The sequence below is a fragment of the Amblyomma maculatum genome, chromosome 10, assembly GCF_055883805.1.
Source record: "Amblyomma maculatum isolate TAMU_Amacu chromosome 10, ASM5588380v1, whole genome shotgun sequence".
In the NCBI taxonomy this organism is placed as follows: domain Eukaryota; kingdom Metazoa; phylum Arthropoda; class Arachnida; order Ixodida; family Ixodidae; genus Amblyomma; species Amblyomma maculatum.
This window is the reverse complement of record NC_139353.1, coordinates 42,311,381-42,332,043: the sequence shown is the minus strand read 5'-3', so window position 1 is coordinate 42,332,043 and position 20,663 is coordinate 42,311,381. Positions and strand designations below refer to the sequence as shown.

Below are 20,663 nucleotides of genomic sequence, written 5' to 3'. Positions count from 1 at the left end.
AGCCGAGCGCCCTAACCACTGCACCACCATCGTGAATGGATCTTTTCCAAGTAGCGCTACTGCGCATGCGCCAAGCTTCCTAGGCCACCAATTCCGCCGGGATGCCAAGCGGAAGTAGGGGTACCCTAGGGGTTGCGGCTGTTGGAAGAAGGCAAAGAAAATGCACGGGCTTGCTACTGACTCTGTAGCTTAGCCACCTCCGCTGCTTCATGCGGACAGAAGAGAAAATAAAGAAAGAAAAAGAAGAGGGAGAGAAAGACGCACGTCGAAACAACAGTCGCCCACCACCGAACCGATGGCGGGTGCAATGACGGCCTACAACAGATAAAAATTCGGTGGCAGGCTAGCCCCCGCCACAAGCGGCGTTGACCTACCAGTCCCAGCCACCTCCAACCTTCGGAAATAGGGGGAGGACTTCGCTGCATGTGCTTTTCCAGGAAACGATAACCCTCGATCCACCGACGCTACGAACTGCTGCACAATAATTACGCGCAATGCTAGTATCTTCTAGGCCTTCGGGACGGACGCTCTTAATTGCCTCAACGGGAAAGACAGGGCCAGGTTCGCCAGCTTCCTGCTGTCATTGTTTAACAGGTGGTGACAGAGTTAGTGCGTCAAGGTATGCTCACAGACGACTCAGGCGTCTCTACACAGACTAGGTGAGACAAGCCCTGCACTCAATTACTGTATGAAAAATAAGCCCACACCCGATACTAGGTACGAATTTCTGCAAATTCTCGGTAGCCCGTCCTGTCAATCGTACTTCGCCTGACGGCCACAACAGGGTTGCGCTACTGGAGAAAGGTAAATTTTAAGAATCCTTAGTCAAATGCACCACTGCAGGTTGCGGCAATCCGACATCAACATTAAACACTCCCTCTACCCGTATTGCAGAACAGGTTTTCAAAGAACCGGTTACCACCACTAGAGAGCAAATGCCTACGATTGCTGTCCTAAACAATACATTCAAGCACACCCGTCATCACTACCCCCCCCCCCCCCCCCCAAGATAATCTGCCCATTCAGTTAGCATGGCTTGTTCAGAGCGCGCGACTAGAATCTGCCTTACTGGGGGGGGGGGGGGGGGGGGGGCTGGTCGCAAAGGAGAAATATTCGCGACGCTACATTTTACAAAACCAGGAGAGGCCCTAATCCACAATATCCATATACTTCAGCCACCAGTGGAATGTGCCTACATTTTCCCACACTTAATTTTGTTCACACACTATGACCATTCAAATAGGTTGATAAAGCATTCATGCTATATGTGCTTGCGATTACACATACTTAATATCCCACATTAAACTGCACGGAAGATACTCCTGCAAGGTACAAATGCACTTAGAAAATGCAGTTTAATGCACATGACCTAAAAACTATCACAAGTGTAGATGATGCCAGAGAGAGAATGAAGACTACTCCAAAGAAAAGAATGCTTTATTGCAAGCAATAGATAACCGGGGAAACTTAATGCGCAAGTTACCTGCACACAGCAGGAAAAGGGTGGGGTGGTAGAGATTCTTAAGCCTCAGCCTGGGCCTCTTCTTCATCTTCAAACTCTCCTTCTTCGTCAGCTGTGGCCTCCTGGTACTGCTGGTACTCGGACACCAGATCATTCATGTTTGATTCCGCTTCAGTGAACTCCATCTCATCCATACCTTCCCCAGTGTACCAATGCAAGAAGGCCTTGCGACGGAACATGGCTGCAAAAAATAAAAAAAAGTGGGCCAGAATGAATGGAAATTGTCACAATTTGGGACATCGGAGGATATGTGTTTGAAAACAAACTTTGAACTGAAAGAGACTAACCAGTGAACTGCTCGGAGATTCTCTTGAACAGCTCCTGGATAGCAGTGCTGTTACCAATGAAAGTTGCAGACATCTTGAGGCCGCGGGGTGGAATGTCACAGACGGCTGTCTTGACGTTGTTCGGGATCCATTCAACAAAGTAACTTGAGTTCTTGTTCTGTACATTCAGCATTTGGTCGTCAACTTCACGCATGCTCATGCGGCCTCTGAATACGGCGGCAACAGTGAGATAGCGACCATGGCGGGGATCGCAGGCAGCCATCATGTTCTTGGCATCAAACATCTGCTGCGTCAGCTCTGGCACAGTCAGGGCCCTGTACTGCTGGCTGCCTCGAGACGTGAGCGGTGCAAAGCCGGGCATGAAGAAGTGAAGACGGGGGAACGGCACCATGTTCACAGCCAGTTTGCGGAGATCAGCGTTCAGCTGTCCTGGGAACCTGGGTGGAATGACAACCGGAAAATATAAGCAAATACAACATAAATGGGGACAGAGAAAAGATGCGGTGTTGTGCTGAGTGGCACCCTAAACCACTATCTGCACAACATGGCAGACACACACCTAAGACATGTGGTGACCCCAGACATTGTTGCAGAAACAAGGTGGTTGAGATCGCCGTAGGTGGGAGTGGTGAGCTTGAGGGTCCGGAAACAAATGTCATAGAGTGCCTCATTGTCAATGCAGTAGGTTTCATCAGTGTTTTCCACCAGCTGGTGCACAGAAAGGGTGGCATTGTAGGGCTCAACAACGGTGTCGGAAACCTGGAGAAAGTGTAGGAAATCGTAAAGATGTAGAAATGAACAAGCAATAAAAAGCCAGGACAAGGAAACCAAAATGAATGCCAAGAGCAGCTTAATCAAAATCTTTTCTAAGTGAAAATTGATTTTATGGGTTAAGATGCAACTATTGCTGTCTAAAAGAAATTGCAGAAGGATTTAAAACAAACTTGCATGTCTCAAGGCTGGAAGCTGATCTACTTAGATTGCCTCAAGGATAAACACTTGCCTTGACATGATGACTTCACAAATAAGTAGCAAAAATGGCCGATTTTACGTTTTCTAGCTTACATGTCAGTTTATTCAGGCTGTGTTCCTTTAAAAGAACCTGCAAAGACAATGAACGCTCTATTCCAATCTGCAATTACAAACCTTGGGAGAAGGCACAACGCTGAATGTGTTCATGATGCGATCAGGGTACTCTTCACGAATCTTTGAGATTAGCAGGGTGCCCATGCCAGATCCAGTGCCACCACCGAGGGAGTGGGTGAGCTGGAACCCCTGAAGACAGTCGCAGCCTTCGGCCTCCTTGCGGACAACATCAAGCACAGAGTCAACCAGCTCGGCACCTTCAGTGTAGTGGCCCTTGGCCCAATTATTGCCTGCACCACTCTGGCCTGAAAAGACGAATCGACAAAAAGCACAGCTTGCCAAATGTGCCCAGAGATATTTCATCAATAGTGAAGAGAAAATGCTCCTTATAAGGTGAGGTTGCAAAAGAACTCATTCAGGACTGATGGAAGGTAGCAAGAATGCCAGCCAAGATCTATTTGTTTTTAAACATTCCTGTCCTGGCAGTTCCCAAGCAATCAAATCCGGTGGAGTTTATTTACTACCCTGCTACCAAGGGTAGCTGCCAAGATTGAAGGGACCCTAAAATGATATTTGCAATAATATAATAAAATATGCTGTGGAAGTGAGGAATCGATTTCAAGAATTAGATCTAGAAGACAAAGAGCCCGAAGAGATGTGGACTGATGTTCGTGATATAATACAAGAAGTTGCTACTAAGGTAGTTCCAAAGCAAAAGAAATGCAAAAAAGCAAACTGGTTATCTGAAGAGGCTTTGCAAATAGCTGAGGAAAGGAGGATGGCAAAAGGTATGGGGGAAAGAGAAAGATACAAGGTTCTCAATGCGGATTTTCAGAAAATAGCAAGGAGAGATAAGAATGCCTTCCTGAACATACAGTGTCAAGCAGTTGAGGACAACAGCCAATTAAGGAACACGAGAGCTCTGTATAAGACAATCAAAGATATCAAAGGAAGCTTCTGTGCTAAGCTGGGCGTGATAAAGGACAAACGAGGCAAGGACCTCACTGAAGCCTCAGAGATAAAGAAGAGGTGGCAGGAATACACAGAAGAACTGTACAAGAAGGACCCGGATGTGCAAACCCAACATAGGACGGTTGTGATTACTGATGTCGAGCCGGGCATCCTGAAGAGTGAAGTTGAATGGGCCTTAGTCAGCCTTGCTAAGAACAAAGCTAGCGGAATTGATGGTATTCCAGCTGAGTTGCTTCAAAACCTCAACCACGACGCTGTTAACACACTGCGTACATTATGTCAAAAGATTTGGACAACCCTGCAATGGCCACAGGATTGGAGAAGGTCAGTTTACATCCCCATTCCAAAGAAAGGCAGTGCCAAAGATTGTTCCAACTACCGCACGATTGCGCTTATTTCGCATGCTAGCAAGGTGATGTTAAAAATCCTGCAAGGTAGGCTGCAGCAGTATGTGGATCGGGAGCTTCCGGACGTGCAAGCTGGGTTTCGCAAGGGCAGAGGAACTAGAGACCAAATTGCCAACCTTCGCTGGATCATGGAAAAAGCAAGAGAGTTCCAGAAACCCATTTACTTCTGCTTTATTGATTATGCGAAAGCGTTTGACTGCGTAGATCACAACAGATTGTGGCAAGCTCTCCAAGAGATGGGAGTTCCAATTCACCTCATCTGTCTCCTCAGGAACCTTTATGAAGGGCAAGAGGCCACAGTCAGAACTGGGCATGGTCTTACTGATTGGTTTCCGATTGAGAAAGGGGTGAGGCAAGGCTGCATACTGTCGCCCTGCCTATTTAACCTATATGCAGAGTGCATCATGAGGAAGGCCTGTCTGGACGAGTCATCAGCTGGAGTGAAGATTGCTGGAAAACGTATCAACAACCTTAGATATGCGGATGATACCACTTTAATGGCAGAAAGTGAAGTGGAACTCAAGAGACTACTGATGCGCGTACAAGAAGAGAGTGAGAAGTTTGGGCTTAAACTGAACATTAAAAAGACGAAGATCATGGCGTCTTGCCCTATCAAGTCCTGGAGCATCAATGGACAAGAAGTGGAAGCTGTGACAGATTTTCTGTTCTTGGGCGCCAAGATTACCTCGGAAGGAGACTGCAGCCATGAAATTAGGAGACGCCTGCTTCTGGGAAAGAGAGCAATGGTTAGCCTTGACCGCCTAGTAAAGAGCAGAGACATTAGTCTGCCAACCAAGATCCGTATAACCCGTGCTATGGTCTTTCCAGTTGTGATGTATGGATGCGAGAGTTGGACTGTGAAAAAAGCTGACCGCCGAAGAATTGACGCGTTTGAATTGTGGTGCTGGCGAAGACTCTTAAGAGTTCCTTGGACTGCCAGAAGATCAAATCAGTCGATATTGTCGACCATAAACCCTGACTGCTCATTGGAGGGTCAAATTCTAAAGTTAAAGCTCAGCTACTTTGGTCATCTGATGAGAAGAGAGGAGTCGCTGGAGAAAGATTTGATGTTGGGAAAGGTTGAGGGTCGCCGGAGAAGGGGTAGGCAGCGAACGCGATGGTTAGATGGCATTCTCGAGGCATTGCAGATGAAGCTATGTGATGTTAAGAAGATAGTGAGAGACCGGAAAGCGTGGCGTGACATGGTCCATAGGGTCACGAAGAGTCGGACACGACTGAACGCCTGAACTGAATAAAATAAACCTGTGGATTAGTCTTTGAGAGTATTCGAATCAATAACAAGCTCAATGTGGACACCAAACAATTTTTAAATAGTGTTCCTGGCAACCACTCACAACCCTCGACATGAGCTCATTACCACTCCCTTCGCATCGATCTGTGTGCTCACTCTCATAGAGAACTCCCGAGCGACGCTGGCAGAGCGGGGCACTGTAGCGACCTGCTAACTTGCCTTGCGCACCGGTCTGCGCCGACGGGCAAAGCATCATTTTATTGCCGGTATCTTCAATGTCCTTAAAGTTATCTAAAATTTACGCTGTTATCAGGGTGGGTGCAATCAGATTCGAGCACATTTTCGAATTTTAGAAAACAGCTTTTCATGCTCCATTTAACTGGAAATATTAGTACAAACAAGGGTGCAAAATGCATAAAGCAACTGCGGCTAACTGCCTAGTGCATTAAAAAACAAATTCATTACCGAACACGAAGTTGTCAGGTCGGAAGAGCTGTCCAAATGGTCCCGACCGCACAGAGTCCATGGTACCTGGCTCCAGATCGACCAGAATGGCTCGAGGCACGTATTTACCTCCTCAAAAAGAAGAAGAAGAAAAAAAAAAAATCCCACTTAGTGGCAAAGCGGATGTCACACAACAGAAGCGCCACACAAATGCATATTACTGTAAGGCACGCCATGAATAGTGCGCTGTAGGCGCAACGGAATTATCGACAGGCAAGTACCAGAAGCTTCATTGTAGTAGACGCTGATCCGTTCTAATTGCAGGTCCGAATCGCCATGGTACGTGCCGGTCGGGTCGATGCCATGTTCATCCGAAATCACCTCCCAAAACTGTGAAAAAAGAACACAATCACAGCCTTGCCGAGTGACGAACTTTGGCTTACCAGCTATCGAGCACACGAAGGCGGGTGAAGACTGCTAGAATTGCTTCCCTTCCTTTGTAGTCTTAACGGGGGGTAACTGACGGCGTGCCACACCCAAAAAGCACGCCCAAACGAGATGGCCGCGTGGTTCTTTATTAAATTTGCTGCCGCATGTAGACATCACATCATTACTGCTGTAACCGCTATATGATAATACAAGTTCAAAGCAGCGGACAGAGAGCCGACGCAGCCATGACAACGTCGGAAGGCCACGCCAAGGGAGCGGTTATGTGACAGCATGCACGGGATGTTTCGAGCAGACGTTTCATTCAGAAAAGCGAATATCACCCTGTAAATAATTCTTTTATGAACGCGTGATCAATAAACCTCTGTCGGTGGGCATCAAGTTTTTAAAATTTGAATGTAGTCTTGCTCAAATAAAGCGCTAATTCAAATTTCACCTAACTGAAATCACTGCGGCTTAAGGAGACAGAAAGGATGATCTTTAGCCACAATAGTGAGCGTTGATATGTGACGAAAAACAGACTTAGCATACCTTGGCACCGATTTGGTTACCACACTGCCCGGTCTGGATATGAACAATCTCGCGCATGTTGGCAGTAAATCACACGTCGCAACAGCAACCGTCAGATTCGGAATGGCGACCAGCAGCACTGGACAACGGTTACCGGCTTTATACAAAAAAAGCGGCAAAAGGAAGTTACGTCATCAAAACGAATCAGTTTCGGTTTCGACATTTGTTCATGGCCACGTTGACCACGTCTCATCAGAAAGGGTTTGGTCTGGTTTAGTCTGCTGTTACTGCTACTTCTATAAGTTTTGCAGGTACTATGGATTAGTCGGTCTTGCTGTGGAATACCTACCTTTGTTTGGAACACTGATAAAATTCTCTGGCGTTCGTCGTCGCGATCTCCACTGGTTTGGCTCCGCCAACTCCGTTACTTCGGCGCTGGCTTGCTCGCTGGCTTTCATCCGTTCTCTCACGACGCGGCGCATTCGTCTTGTAGTTCGTACATAGACATAGACCTTGATTCGTATCTCTGTCTACTGTGGTGGTTGTCGGTGAGATGCTTTGACAGTTTTCTACTGCTGCCTTGGCTGCAGAGGAGTGCTTCGAAGCAAGCCCTAGCTGGCTTGCCAGAAGGAACGCATTCTCATGCGTTCCCTCTGCGCCAGTCTTCTTGTGTTCCTCTTAAGACAGAACCACATAACAGCGTTTCTTCGGCGCCGCGTCAGCGTCTCGGCTATCGGCGTCGCCATTCAAGAGGGGCGACGCTGAAGGACGCAGGACTCTGAAGGTGCCAGATCTCAGCGTCGACGCCGGAAATGATTCGCAGGTGGGGGAATCAATAACAAGCCACCACGGAAGCAACAGCTCCTCTTTTGTCCGTGCGCATGCCTGCGCCTTTTGTTGCCCTTGCCTCTCCCACCTTCCTCAGTAAGTTCCCACGGACGGGAGAGAATTGTTCGAAATTACAGGATTCCCCGATGTCTTGGCTTGCAGACGCCAGTTCATACGCCGTCATGTGTCTGGTCACCCATTCCGGCGCGCCGAGCGACGACGCTCATAGACGAGACGCTGACATGACGCCGAAGAAGCGCTGCCATGTGGTCGGGCCTTTAGTGTCTTTTCCTGCAACTAGTAACGGCTGTTCTTTTGGTCTCTCATTACAGTTGCTATTTGATATGGCTGCGAGTGCAGACGGATTTGACTCGGATGCGGACATGAGAGCCACCGTTCTGCAGGTTTGGGGCGAATACCTCCAGGCGGAGGCCTTAAAAAATGATCTCAAAAAGCAGATTCAAGATGCTCACTCGGAATTCCAGGTAAGCGCAGATCTGTTGCCTCTGCACACTTAAGTCATTCAGTACTCACCTCGACGCCTTTCCCTTCCTGATGCTTCTCTTTGCTAACAACAGGTGCCCCATCCGCCGATCTTTGGCGACAGCCTGACGTTGGGGGCTTTTGCTTGTTTGATCTCGGTACAGATGATAATGTGCTTGCATCACGCGTGGCCAAAACATGTCAGTACCGTAGTCGAAATGTTGCTACCAGACGAAAGTTGTCGTGTGCAAGCTGCGCAGTTTCAACGCAAACGAACCACTGGTTGAGATGGGAAGATTTTTAGGACAGAGTCGCATGGCACCGACATCCATTCCAAAGCATACACGAACAATACAGTCACAGTTCAATCCATACAAACGAAACCAAAACTAATTACTACAAAGGGTTCAGTCCCCAATGATGCTGTCATTGGTTGATATCGTCGGCAGCATATAGCATCAAAGTTAATGGCGCACCGCCTCAAACTGAAGCCCTTTTTTTCTTTAATTGTTTAGCCTGTTGGAAAAATAGAGGTCACGGACCTTGAAAGAGAATTCTGGGCCTCTCTGCCAGGCTTTGCTGTCGGAGCTCTGTGACTTGGTGTGCAACTCAGCACTTGACCATGCATATTCTGACACACATTGGTCTTCGGTGTCCGCATTGAATTCCTTCGGACAGCACCTTACTGAAAAACTCCTGGATCGTTACTGTTGGGCCCTGGGAGAATGGCACATACCCACAAGGGTGGCTGGCCACATATTTTGCAAGTGACAGAAATAGATATTAGATTGTGTGAGGGAACGAAGGGTTGGCACTAACAAAGTTTGTTGATTTGTTAAGCTTAACACACAGCACGTCTTCACTGCAGCACGACAGTGGAATGGAGTCAAGCTACAAGTGTTAGAGGATTACTCATGGGTGGTGAAAACTGGCGTTCCGTGCAACCTTCAGACCTCGTATGAATGGGTAAATAAGTGTCACAGGGTTCATTTAGCTGATGTGATGAATGCTTGCGAGGTTACTAATTGAGGTTAGCTTACAGCTATGGCAGTTTGGATGAAAACGAAGACCATGTTTTGGTAAAGTTAGCCCTTTACGCACTTATATGCAAGAATATTTTTTACACACTGCACTGGGGCATTATTTCTCACTGCTGCTATGAAATCAAATCAATTTCTAATTTCTCACATGACTGTTGCATATTTTGCATGGCCAGTATAAGCAAGCAAATTTAAACTGAGCAGGTCGGCCTTTCAAATACTCAGAGGACTGGAGCTTTTGATTGCCAAAGTTTTGTGAGTTGTGGCATGAAATTAGATGTTTGTTCATTAAAACTACCAGAGCAAACTGCGTTACAGACTGTCTATTGTGCTTTTAGTTAATTTAGAAAGGCTATCTGTACAGTGCTTATACATACTAGTGTTCGACACACTAGCATTCAACACAGGTAGCCTCAACTCAAGTGATTATCTCGTCTGCCTCGGTTTTTAGAATTGATAAATGTAGTATCTAGATCGCTCGTGACAGGAAGGATTTGGTAGTGGAGTAGTGCCATCATTTGGCAATGCATATTGGGAAGGAGCCCAAATGTTTTCACTGCACATTAACTTGCCAGACACGCAATTGCTTATTCCGGTACGTGCAATGCCATTTCTGTTCAGTTTGGAGAGCGTTCATTATATGGACAGTATTGATGGTCCTTGACTGGTAAAACCATTGAAATAACTAGACTAAACCTCTTAGATTTTGCTTGCTGTAAATTACGTAGAGGGCCAAAATTTGATAGGAAATCTTTGCTTGTTCATCATTCGTTACTGACACTTGTGGTGCGTTCTTACTGGATGACATATAAATGTAATGAATTCATAGTTTGTGTTATTGTAGCTTATGGTCACTTGTGTCGCTGATTACAGGGCGGGTTTTGAAAGGCTGCATGTGTGCTCTCATTATAGGCAGAGGTGTGGAGTCATGCAAAGTAAATTGGACATTGTAGCTTAGGGCACCTATTTGTTCCAACAGTTGCTTGGAGTGGGCTAAGAGATTGGTACTGTTGGAACGAGTAGATTCACTATAGGAGATTTTGACCTTGATTGTTTAGATATTCTTGTCTAATGCTTGAGTGAAGCGCACGCCATCAACTCTTTGAACCCACGTTGTGCTGCAGAGGTCGAACAACGTACACCGACAGTCGAGGGTGCTGGAATGACGAGTGAACAGTTCCTTCCTTCCCAATTTAGTCTTATTTGGGAATGGGGCAAGGGAGATGGGAAGCAGGTCATGCCCATGTAAATGGCTCAGGGAGTGCCATTTACAGAAGTGCTCCTTGCCTCCCAGATCTAGCATTTCTGAAATTACAGAATCTTCCCAGCAATGTATGGAAGCCAGCAGTGAAAGCTAACTCACAGGCCATGTGCCCAGTGGTAAACGAAGGATTATGTAAAGTGTCTGTTGAAAGTCGAGCTTCAACCACATGGGTTAAAAAATTCACACTTAATGCCCGCAAGAGGTGTGGGTACTGGGCTCCACTACTGTCCAGGTTAACTGCAATGGTTGAAAAGGTCGGCTGTGTCCAGTCGTAGTCGAGGGAGCTTGAATTAGTTTGCTCGGGAGGGACAGGTTTGAGGAACTTTGGGTTAAACTAAAAATCTATGAACTGGAAGTTACAGTAAAAATTTAGAATTCATCAGCATCAGCAGTGCCACACAAACTGTACAGTCGTGCCTCGTTAATATTGCCACACTGCTGTCACTCTTCTGAAGCCACCATGGGGCCAAACCCTATCTTAACGCGTGGCCAAGTGTCATTTTCATCACTCAGGTGATCGAGCGCATGGATCAGTGAGCTTTGCCTCATTAAAGACCAGCTGTGATGTTTTGCTTCTGGCTTCCGGCTACGCTTGTCCGTGAAAATATTGACACTTTGGTTCCCAAGCAGAACTGTCCATAAACTGAGTCATCCGTAACACCAAATTGCAAAAAAAAAAAAAAAAAAAAAAAAACCAACTATTATTAAGGTTAGGTTTTCTGCATGGAATTGGTAAGTGAAATTGAAATTAAAACGTTTTTGGATCTGCAAGCTCACTGACCTGTACTGCGGGATGATTTGAAATAATGTAGGTCTAGTGGTGTTTGATAGCTTAATAACATATTTATTTATTTATTTATTTATTTGAACATACTGCAGGCCCTTTTCGGGCCCATGCAGGAGTGTTTACAATGCATCACTGTGCTCAAACAGAGTAAAAACAAAAAATACAGAGATGTTCTCATGGGTAAAAGAGTTAGCTTCTGCAAGTGTTTACGTACATGACACCAGCACTTTGTCAGATGAAAGCAGTTGAGTTTAGCTTTTTAGTTTGCACAAGCTGCAGAAAGTTTCCTTGACAGCCATTTAGGCAATATGGAAACTTGGAAACTTCGCATTGTAAAGCATGAAACCACCGATTAAGTCATTTATACTGACTACGTTCTTCAACTGGCCAGCACTCAAAGTGCAAGAAATGAAACATCTGAGTGGAGCCGTGGAGATTTTGCTCTCGTTGCTGTTCATATAATGTGACAATAATGCATGGCCCCAATGGGCTCCGTGCATTTCCCCCTTTTAGTGGAGGTAGCTTTGGACAATCCTAAAGAACCCTCAAGGCAGTATAACATTTCAGCATTGGTGTGCAAATTGTCACAGTTGTTAAGCTGAAAAGTGAGAACCCGCGGAAACTGTAAACGCATAGGTAATCCGTTGCTTGATGCCGAGCCTACCTCTTGCTGGCACATGAAAAGCTGTTTGCATAACTGTCAGTTTGTTCAGTTTTCTCCTAGCCTGATTTGGTTCAAGCAGATCAACAATTGATAGTAGATGAGGGAACAGCTAACGTGCTGAAAGTTGCCTCTCATCGTGGCCTCTTTCATGTTACCCATCTTGTGTTTGGAGTTGCATTTATTCGTGCAGTCTTTCAGTGCTGCATGAATCTGCTGCAACCAAGTGCTAACAGACTCAAATCTTAGGAATTTGATGTGAAGAAGCCAGGCGTACAATCGGCAAATGAGAATGTCAAGGGTATTCATAAATCACCAGAACCAGATTGCAAGAAGGAGCTGCAAGCATTTTGTCGTGTTTAAAGCTTCTACAATAAGCTTCAATGAGTGGCACAAACACTACCCAGCAGTGTTGAGCAGTGTGGTCGCTTGCTGGCCCGCAGGAAGTGAGGAGGCGCCAGACGCCAGCACGTAATTGAGGTACGCCCGCTCCCATTGCTTCCACGAAAGGGCAGGACGACTGGGATTCGGCAGGAAGGGCGGCGGTGGCTGAAGACCCGAGAAGCTCATGATGGGCGGTCAGGGATCCACGTCGAGGTCCTGGTTGAAGCTAACATCCTCGTCGCCAAAATAGGTTATATCGTAGACAAAACAGCAATGCAGCAATCGACTGCTCTTCAGTCGTTCTGTATTTTTCTACAACCTCATTCTCTCCTTCGCATGCACGCTTGCAACTACACCTCTTTATCACAGTGCTGTTCAAGCTTTTCTAGTGGTTACGAACAGAAAAAGCTTAAAAAGCATTTCCATAATGTGACACTAGGTTCAGCGTTAACAGTGCTCAGGGAGAGAGGCGATTAATAGGAAACTTACATAACCAGTCATGCCCGGGGACTTGTATTATGTGGAGTAGAGTGCTTCCAGTCTACTCCATCTTTCCCCGTGCCTCAGTAGTCGCTTAAGGAAAAGTATGTGGTCCATTTACGTGAGGAACGTCAACAAGTATTTATTCATAGAAGAAGTACAGGTTTCAGCTCTATCGGCAGCTATTACGTGCTGCTTAGCTTTCCATTTGCAAATAAGCAGCACATAGCTACTGGAGCTGTTTGTAGATAGGGGTGGCAGCGAAGTTACTGTGGCCAGAGGGCTTGCCGGTTCTTTATGGTTGTGAAGGTCAGTGTGATGAATGGCCTGCTTCATTAAGGCATTGTTGTGTCCCTCTTCGATCTTCGGTGCTGGCTTTGGTGAAAGCGCATAGTGCTGTGGTTGTATTTTACCTGCCACTGGGCTCAATTCAATGGCTTTGGCATTCGGATGCTGAGAGCGAGGTCGTGGGATGAAATGCCGGCTGTGGTTGGCTGCATTTCGACGAGGTGAAAGGGAGGAACCTCCCGTGTGCTGAGCACTGTCAGTTCATATTGAGCCCTACATGCCTAACCTAGGTGTTTATTATGTTTCAGTCGTCTTTCACAGAACGCATTGGCCGTATCAATGAGCTACTCAAACAGGAACATGAATTGAAAAGAAAGGTTGCCTTCTTTGAGCAGCTGTCGAAGTTTAAATGCCAAGCGATAACAGAGGTAAGTAACTTTAAGTATCATTTGGAATCTGTGCTTAATCTGTTAATTTAATTATTTTAGTTATGTGCAGTGCTACAGCACAAGTGGTGACTGATTTCTGTGGCATATAATGTAGCCAGATCCCGCAGCGAATGGAGGGACCATTTCTTTGCATTTTTGCATTTATGTACTTGTTGCACAATGACAAAAGGAAACTCTTTCAGTGTTATGCCTTGCAGAAATGAAAAGTGAAGATAGCAGGCTTTTAAGAAATAAAAAATAGGCCGGTATCTTTGTTGTTCTCTTTTTGTTGCAGTACTTGTTTTTTTTTTTTTGTTTTTTTGTCTACGGTAATGTGGTGGAAAGGACTTTGAACTCAAGGGCCATATACATGACATTCTATTTTTAAAACAGTATGCACACATCAATACGCTGCATTTAGTCTGCAAGATTTGACTACATGTGAGCATAAAGCGAAGCCTCTTTCAAAAATTTCTGACACGTACACGGGGATTGCTGTCAAGCCTCTTAGCAAGGCACCTGCTACATAATTGTTCAAAGAAAAAGGGGAACTGAAGAGAAGAGCCATTTTAAGTTCTCTGCATCAATATCTAAATGTTTGTTCAGCTGTAGTGCCTTATTTTGTATGTAAAACATGAAACAGTACAGCTTGATATTTTTCACTCAGAAAACAGTAGCCTTATATAGGCGCTCGTGTACTGAAGGTCGAGGCCATCAGATAGTGCAGTCGAACTGCGCTACATTGAATTCTGCCTCAGTAAAATATTTTCATTTCCCTGTCATCTCGTTTTAGAAAGTAATTGAACAAATTTCTCACTTCAAAGAACAATATTTGAGATGCTTTTTCGCTTCAGCAAAATTTTTACTAAGCAGAGCTGGTTTGAAAGCGTATCTGACAATAAAATAAGCATATCTCCACCCATTTTTGCACTTCCGTAGGTAGGTCCAAGCTGCTTTGGTTCATTGTATCATGAAAAGGTGCACTGTAGTGCCTTTGCGTCGTTACAATGACTGCATGAATTGCGCCACAGCGCTCTTGAAAAAAAAAAAAAAAGCAGAAGCACCTGATCAACTATTTTTAAAGATAATTTGTAAAGAAATTTTATGCTGTGTGGTCTAATCTGACAATGTTTTTAGACGGAGTTTGTGTCAGTTAAATTTTTCGTGTGCCCTGTCAGTCTTCTAGTGGCGAGTCCTCGCTATGGTTAGATCCAACGCAGTTAGTGCATAGTCTACCTGAAGGATGTTTTGACATGTTCTTTCTTGAATTTATCACTGTTGATTGCATAACTCAGGCTTAGAGCACATGAGCATGCGTCACTATCAAGGAAAGCCCAGAGTTGGCGACGCTAATAACGCAGAGTAAAGCAGACAAGTCTTCTTACGTGTTGTGTGTACTGATGTCTTGTCCTCTGCTAGTGTTCTGTCATTGTGATGCAAAGCACTCATCTTCCTAGAATATCTTTCACGGAGACTTTGCTGGTCTTCTCATTCACTTGACAGTGCAATAAATAGGTATTGTTGTGGAAAAAGGCGTGAATGAGGAAAAAAAAAAAAAAAAAGCAAAGTACAGATACTGAAACTGAACAACCATGTCGGTATCTTATTTCTCACACTGCTAAGGCTGACTCCTGGAACAAGGCTACTTACTTTCGATAACTTCACAGTTGTGTTCCCAATGTGCCATGCAGTGGAGATGAGTCAGAGTCAGATGCTTCCAACCATTCATGTCTAAATATCAGGATGTTGCAGCTGGCTTCCTTTTTCATTTCTTGTGGCTACTGGCAGATGTGTCCTTGCAGGTGTGTCCTGGCGGGTGCAAGGGACAAATAATGTCTGAGCTTGTTCTCCTCAGATATGGGTGATGCCTCTTGCAACGCTGAGCCCTCATTCCAAGAGCAACTGGGTGTTTCCTTTGGCTGTTTCGACATCTGTGCTACTCACGCAGATGATGACACTTGAACGGGGAAGCACGGTCCATTCTCTGTCGAGGACGTTTAGAGCGGCGTGATGCGGTGAAGTCATTGTAGTAGGTATGGCGCTGTCTGTCGAAAGATTGATGAGCTTTGAGCGAAAGTCGATGATAGCTGTTCGTTCAGAAAATTCATATGCAAAATCACGTTGCTAGAGCAGTGTTGCAGGACCACAAAGCCTGTGGGATAAGTGCGCCCGTTCACTGTTACTCTTGTGGTGCATCGTCCGGACGGCAACTGTGCGACCGTCGACAGCAGGTCATTTGTTCGTGTCCTTGTATTGCATGTAGGCTTCAGTGTTCGATCTCGGCTTTGCCATGAGCCGAAGTCTTGGCTGGGACAAGCTGTTGTGATATTGCTGGGCGCCGGTGTCACTTTGAGGCCTGGGCGCGTGATCGTCTTGGACATCTTCAAAAGGACTGTCGCCGTAAAAGCGGCATCGTCGGCGGCAGAGGATCTTTGTGTTTTCGCCGTGAAGCTTTCTCGCCTCCAAAGGTTGCTCTCTTTAGTTTCCCCTGCACGGGCTAGGGGACCTTCCTTGCAGGTAGCTTCGGCCTGGCGACACAAAGCGGTACCTGAACGGTGATGGGGAGTATGAGAGACGACTTGGTGATGCATGCTCTCCCTTCCGCAGGAAATCGTCACTTTCCTGTGGTTGCTCGCCAAGACGGGGTCGTGGGGCGTCGATGGCGAAAACACGCAGGCCGATACGTCTGTACGGACAGTGCTAGAAGATGTGTCCAGCCTCACCGCTATGGAAGCATAGTGAGTGGTTGGAAGTCCTCTAGGCATCGCATTTCCTGGGGCTTGGGCGTCGTTTGTAGGCTTGGCAGGCGAGGCGAAGGGGCGTCGATCAGCAACAGTTCGTGACGAGGGGGGCTTGGCAGGTCTCGTCAAAACGCAGGATGGTGTAACGTGCCCGCATAGTTCATCATAATTGCTTCTTGCATTGCAGCCGTTAGAGATGTCACTTGTGGAACACCCAATGCCTGCTGAACTTCATCACGGACGACATTCGCGAGTGACTCTGAGGCTGCATGGGCAATGGCAGGAGTCGGCACAGTTCTTCCCGAACCACTTCATGTATAAGTTCCTGTCAGTCGTTGTTAGCAGTAACGTGGTGTGTGGCCAAACAGCGCAGGCTTACACTGGACGGTTTATTGTCGAGTGTGGAAGTCGAGGGTTGCTTCGATGCTTGAGGCTTCCATGACGAATTCATCAATGATTTTTGGCGGGTTCCTGAGGAGGCAGACAAAAAAAATAAACTTTACGCCTCGCATCAAAAATCTCACCTTTTTTTTTCCTTGCTCATTTCGGGCTCAGCCCGACGAAAAAGGTGCTTAATTTCTTCCATGTATGATAGGACGAATTCATTAGGGAGCTAAGCTCTGGACTGAAGGAGTAGTTCAGCTCTTTCCCTACTCATAATGCTCGCGAATACGTCCAACAGCACTTTAAATTTTGTTAATTATCGTCATCAAACATTGCCTTTTCATCCTGAACATTTTGACACCTTTGAACTGCCCCTTGTTCACTTTTTTTTGTTTCTTTAATTCATTGCCTATCACACGCCAATCAACCTTCAATTACTAGGACCACAAATTACATGGTATGAGCTTTTTTACGCAGCCCTCGATTATTTCCGACACACGGTGACACCACTGCCATCGGATTTCTGACCAAACAAGCTGTGTAAGCCATCGCTTAAAATCATGTACGAATCATGTACGAATCAGAATAACTATTTTGCACTGTGGGCTGTTAACTGCTCTGTAGGCGTCACAGCACACTACACTTTTGCCAGTCAGTTTTTACTACAAAAAGTACTGCATCTCAAATGCTTAACATAGACATGAATTTTCTCTATTCCAGTCATTCTCAGTTTAGTGAGGTTTCCTCTGTTTGCAGCAAGTAGTGACTCAACTGTTTAAATTGGTGACACCGTTATTCTTGCACAGGATGCACTTGAAGGCGTAGGTTTCAAAGGTGCCCTAGATGAAAACTGCGTCGACGCGATCAAGGAGAAGGGGGACAAAGTAGCCACCAGGGTTGTGGCCAAAAATGTTCAGCCTGCAGAAGAAGGTAAAGTGAATTTCATTCTCTAACAGCATTGTTCATTTGTTGCAGCTAGTGTGATGCCATAATTAGGGCATGGATATTGCCATATCTTCGCAGCATGCCTTGCTTCTGCTGGCTTGATTACAAAGAACTGTATTTTGAACTCGTTACGCGTGTTTATATAGGGAATTTTTCAGATTTGTTTTTAAACCAGTGGCATTTAATTTGTTTGTTTGTAAAGCACGTGGAATCATGTGCCCATGTGCCTGAACCTCTGGTTGCAGAGAAATAAGACATTTTTTATTTATTTATTTAAGGTTGCAACACCGGTTTTTGAATCTGTACATGAGAGTATTATCTGAGAGTAAAGATCTTATGGTACAACAGTGGTTCCATATTGTGTCTGGTTTGATGCAGTCCACAGCTGGAGGGCATTAAGCAGTTAGTGTGCACACTTCGTGACACTTGTCTAGTAGAACGCCTAGTGCTCCAGAAGGCACGAGGCATGATGGTAATGTGTCAAAGTTGTGTGATGCCCTCTTGTAGTGTGATCTACGCGGGAGATATAATGCTTGTGTGTGGTCAGGAGAGTTGTTTCCACCTGGGCAACGTCTACAAAACTAATCTACATGTTATTATTAGCACCACCTGCAGTAATGAGTCAGGCTCCTTCTACTGCTGAAAGCAAGCCTTGAAATGCAGGGCTCGAAATAAGATACGCCGAGAAGTATGCATACATCAGACAACTTTGTTCCGATACCTAAGGCGATAATTCAGGCAGTCATCTTGCAGTTGCTGTCAGTTGCAGCCAATTTTTTTTTGTGAGCGTGAATTTAATATGGTTCGCTTAATGCTGACATGGTGTTGCATTTCATAATGCAGCATTTCACAGTAGGCTAGAATGCACACACCATGACTTAGTGAGTCAGTGTGAAGTGTGCAGTAAACCATTCTTCACATACCCAGTCTGCCACTGTCATTACGTGTGTTCTGCTTTAGTTTGACTACTTTTGTCATATGTGTGCTGCTTTATTTTGGCATTGACATTATGTTCATTGTTGATGTTGCAGCAGCCAAATGTGAAAAGATTCGACATCAGCAGCTAGCTGAAATATGTTTCTGAAGCATATTATGAATTTTTTGTTTGATTTTGCATTTGCAGCAAATGACTTTGTGCCATTTTTGCGAAAAAAAACAAAAAGGTACGGTTGCAATGTGGCTGCTAGCCCATAGGAACCATTGTAGTTCTTAAAACACGCTTGAAATGAAATTTCACTTTAATGGGCCCCTGTTCTCTAAGTGAAATCTTTGATGGTGTTCAAAGCTGCAGGTGCCACCTTCTTGGTACCTGGATTGATGATGGATAAATGAAATTAATCTCGAGTCCTTATTGAGGCACTTACTCATATAGGAGATCAATGAGAAAATAATACTTGCAAATTGTCAGTCATGGAAGGGGTAAAAACTGATTTATTATATCTGTGTAGGAGTGTCCAAAGCAAGTTTTTATTAATTGGTATGCCGGGCAGTGGCACTACTGTTATAAATTTTGGGAAAAGTTGTGAATGTGTACACGGAGTAAACTTTCAATTAGTGCTTGCACAAGGAAATAGTGGGATGATATCGTGCAAAAAATGATGCCAGTGAGTATATGGGCACTGATGGTGCCCTGGGGTGTGTTTAGAAGGTGAGCTTCCTTTGTTATTTTTTACTGGATATGTACAAGTGATTGGCTTTCTGGTAGTCATATGCTTAAAGCTGATGCTTTTTCCTTGCTCATGCTTACGTAACGTGCACCTGATTCTGAGTAGCTTTGCCCGTCACACTGTCAAGCCTGAAAGGAGGAAGGTTGTTTCCATCTTTGTTATACTATTCTCTCTTCGATTAATAGGATGAAGCCTGCAATCGGTCAGGTAGCTGCAGTGGCATTAGGTGTATCTAAGTAGCCAGTTTCTCCGGTAGTCAGTGAGCCAGTTTCAGTATGCGTGTCTCCTGCTTTGTCTGTGCTTTTCATTGATCTTCTTTTCGCGACCATGAAGGCAAATTTTCGGCTGTACTGGCAATCTGCATCCAACAAACTTTTGGTCACTGTACTGTCATGATGAAATGGTGCAATAGAGCGATTGCTTCGACATATATATGCTGCACTTGTTGAAGCCCAAACACTTTGGTACACACCAGAAAAATATTCAGCTAAAATAATCTCAACTAGATGTGTTTGGGGGTGTTCATAAAGTTTGTGTTATTGGCGATTCTTCACCCAAGACCACGCACTTCTATCACTGATGGATGAGTTGGCGTACACCATCACTCCAGACCTCTTCATTATTTTTTATTGCGAAAGCAATACTACTTTCACTTTCAAGCCTTTGCGGTGTGACGGCGGTGCACATGAAAGGACCTTTCGCATGACCGCTGTGTGACGTCTCGCCTCAAAGCTGGGCGACCAACTCACGCCGTCCGTGAGAGACGGCGGTGCGCATGAACGGCGGCCTAACTCCCGCTCTCTGCCAGGAGCGCCACAGGTGTTATGACATCACGCCTCAAAGCTTGGTGACCAACTCGCGCCGTCCGTGAGAGACGGCGGTGCGCATGACTATGATGCCGCCTACTGCTAAGGATACTTTCGCAACCTACCGGGCTTAACCAAGCTAAGCCTCTGCCAACTTTTTTTTTTTCTGGAATAGCGTTCACTTGAAAAATCACTTCCTCATTGTCCTGGTAGTGTTTTCTCATAGTCCAGTTGTTCTTCATAGGAAGGAAGAGGAAGAGTTTATATTATGCAAGGTCAGGTGCACATAGAGGATGGCGCAGTATCTCTCAGCCTAAGACAACCACGTATGTCACCATCACCTGTGCTGAGTAAAGCGGGGCATTGTCATGGAGCAGGCAAAATATTTTTGCAAGTGTGCAGCAACCTTCAATATTTGCAGGTTGCTGTAATGAATGGCGAGTGCCCACTCTGCACTCACACTAACATATTCCGCTATTTATTCGACAATTATCCATCGGTCCGCAAGTGTCAGAGCACTCCGCCCTTATTGCAGTTTCTGGTACACCTG

The 20,663-nt window shown here is 45.5% G+C and overlaps 2 protein-coding genes across 5 annotated transcripts in view; one reads left to right on the top strand and one right to left on the bottom strand.

Annotated features, from left to right (window-relative positions):
* Positions 1–1,419: 1,419 nt before the first annotated feature.
* On the bottom strand, positions 1,420–7,107 carry LOC146176276 (tubulin beta chain-like). Of its 4 annotated transcripts, none has more exons than XM_084582597.1 (7): positions 6,949–7,107; positions 6,252–6,360; positions 5,992–6,102; positions 2,956–3,200; positions 2,369–2,568; positions 1,810–2,246; positions 1,420–1,703 (listed from the first exon to the last, which is right to left on the bottom strand). In XM_084582597.1, the coding sequence occupies exons 1-7, from the start codon at positions 7,003–7,005 to the stop codon at positions 1,522–1,524; spliced, it is 1,341 nt and encodes a 446-aa protein (XP_084438723.1). In that variant the 5' UTR covers positions 7,006–7,107; the 3' UTR covers positions 1,420–1,521. The 4 variants fall into 4 exon arrangements, with proteins under 4 accessions (XP_084438723.1, XP_084438724.1, XP_084438727.1 ...); XM_084582598.1 differs by having other exon boundaries at positions 5,992–6,099; XM_084582601.1 differs by lacking the exon at positions 6,949–7,107 and adding an exon at positions 6,414–6,576 and having other exon boundaries at positions 5,992–6,099.
* The window catches only part of LOC146176275 (uncharacterized), a 28,090-nt gene continuing 14,534 nt past the window's right edge, over positions 7,108–20,663 (top strand). Inside the window, exons 1-4 of the mRNA XM_084582602.1 lie at positions 7,108–7,188; positions 8,088–8,240; positions 13,451–13,570; positions 17,502–17,625. Of these exons, the coding sequence (XP_084438728.1) occupies positions 8,100–8,240; positions 13,451–13,570; positions 17,502–17,625 (385 nt within the window). The 5' untranslated portion in view covers positions 7,108–7,188; positions 8,088–8,099. The remainder of the gene's footprint in view (positions 7,189–8,087; positions 8,241–13,450; positions 13,571–17,501; positions 17,626–20,663) is intronic.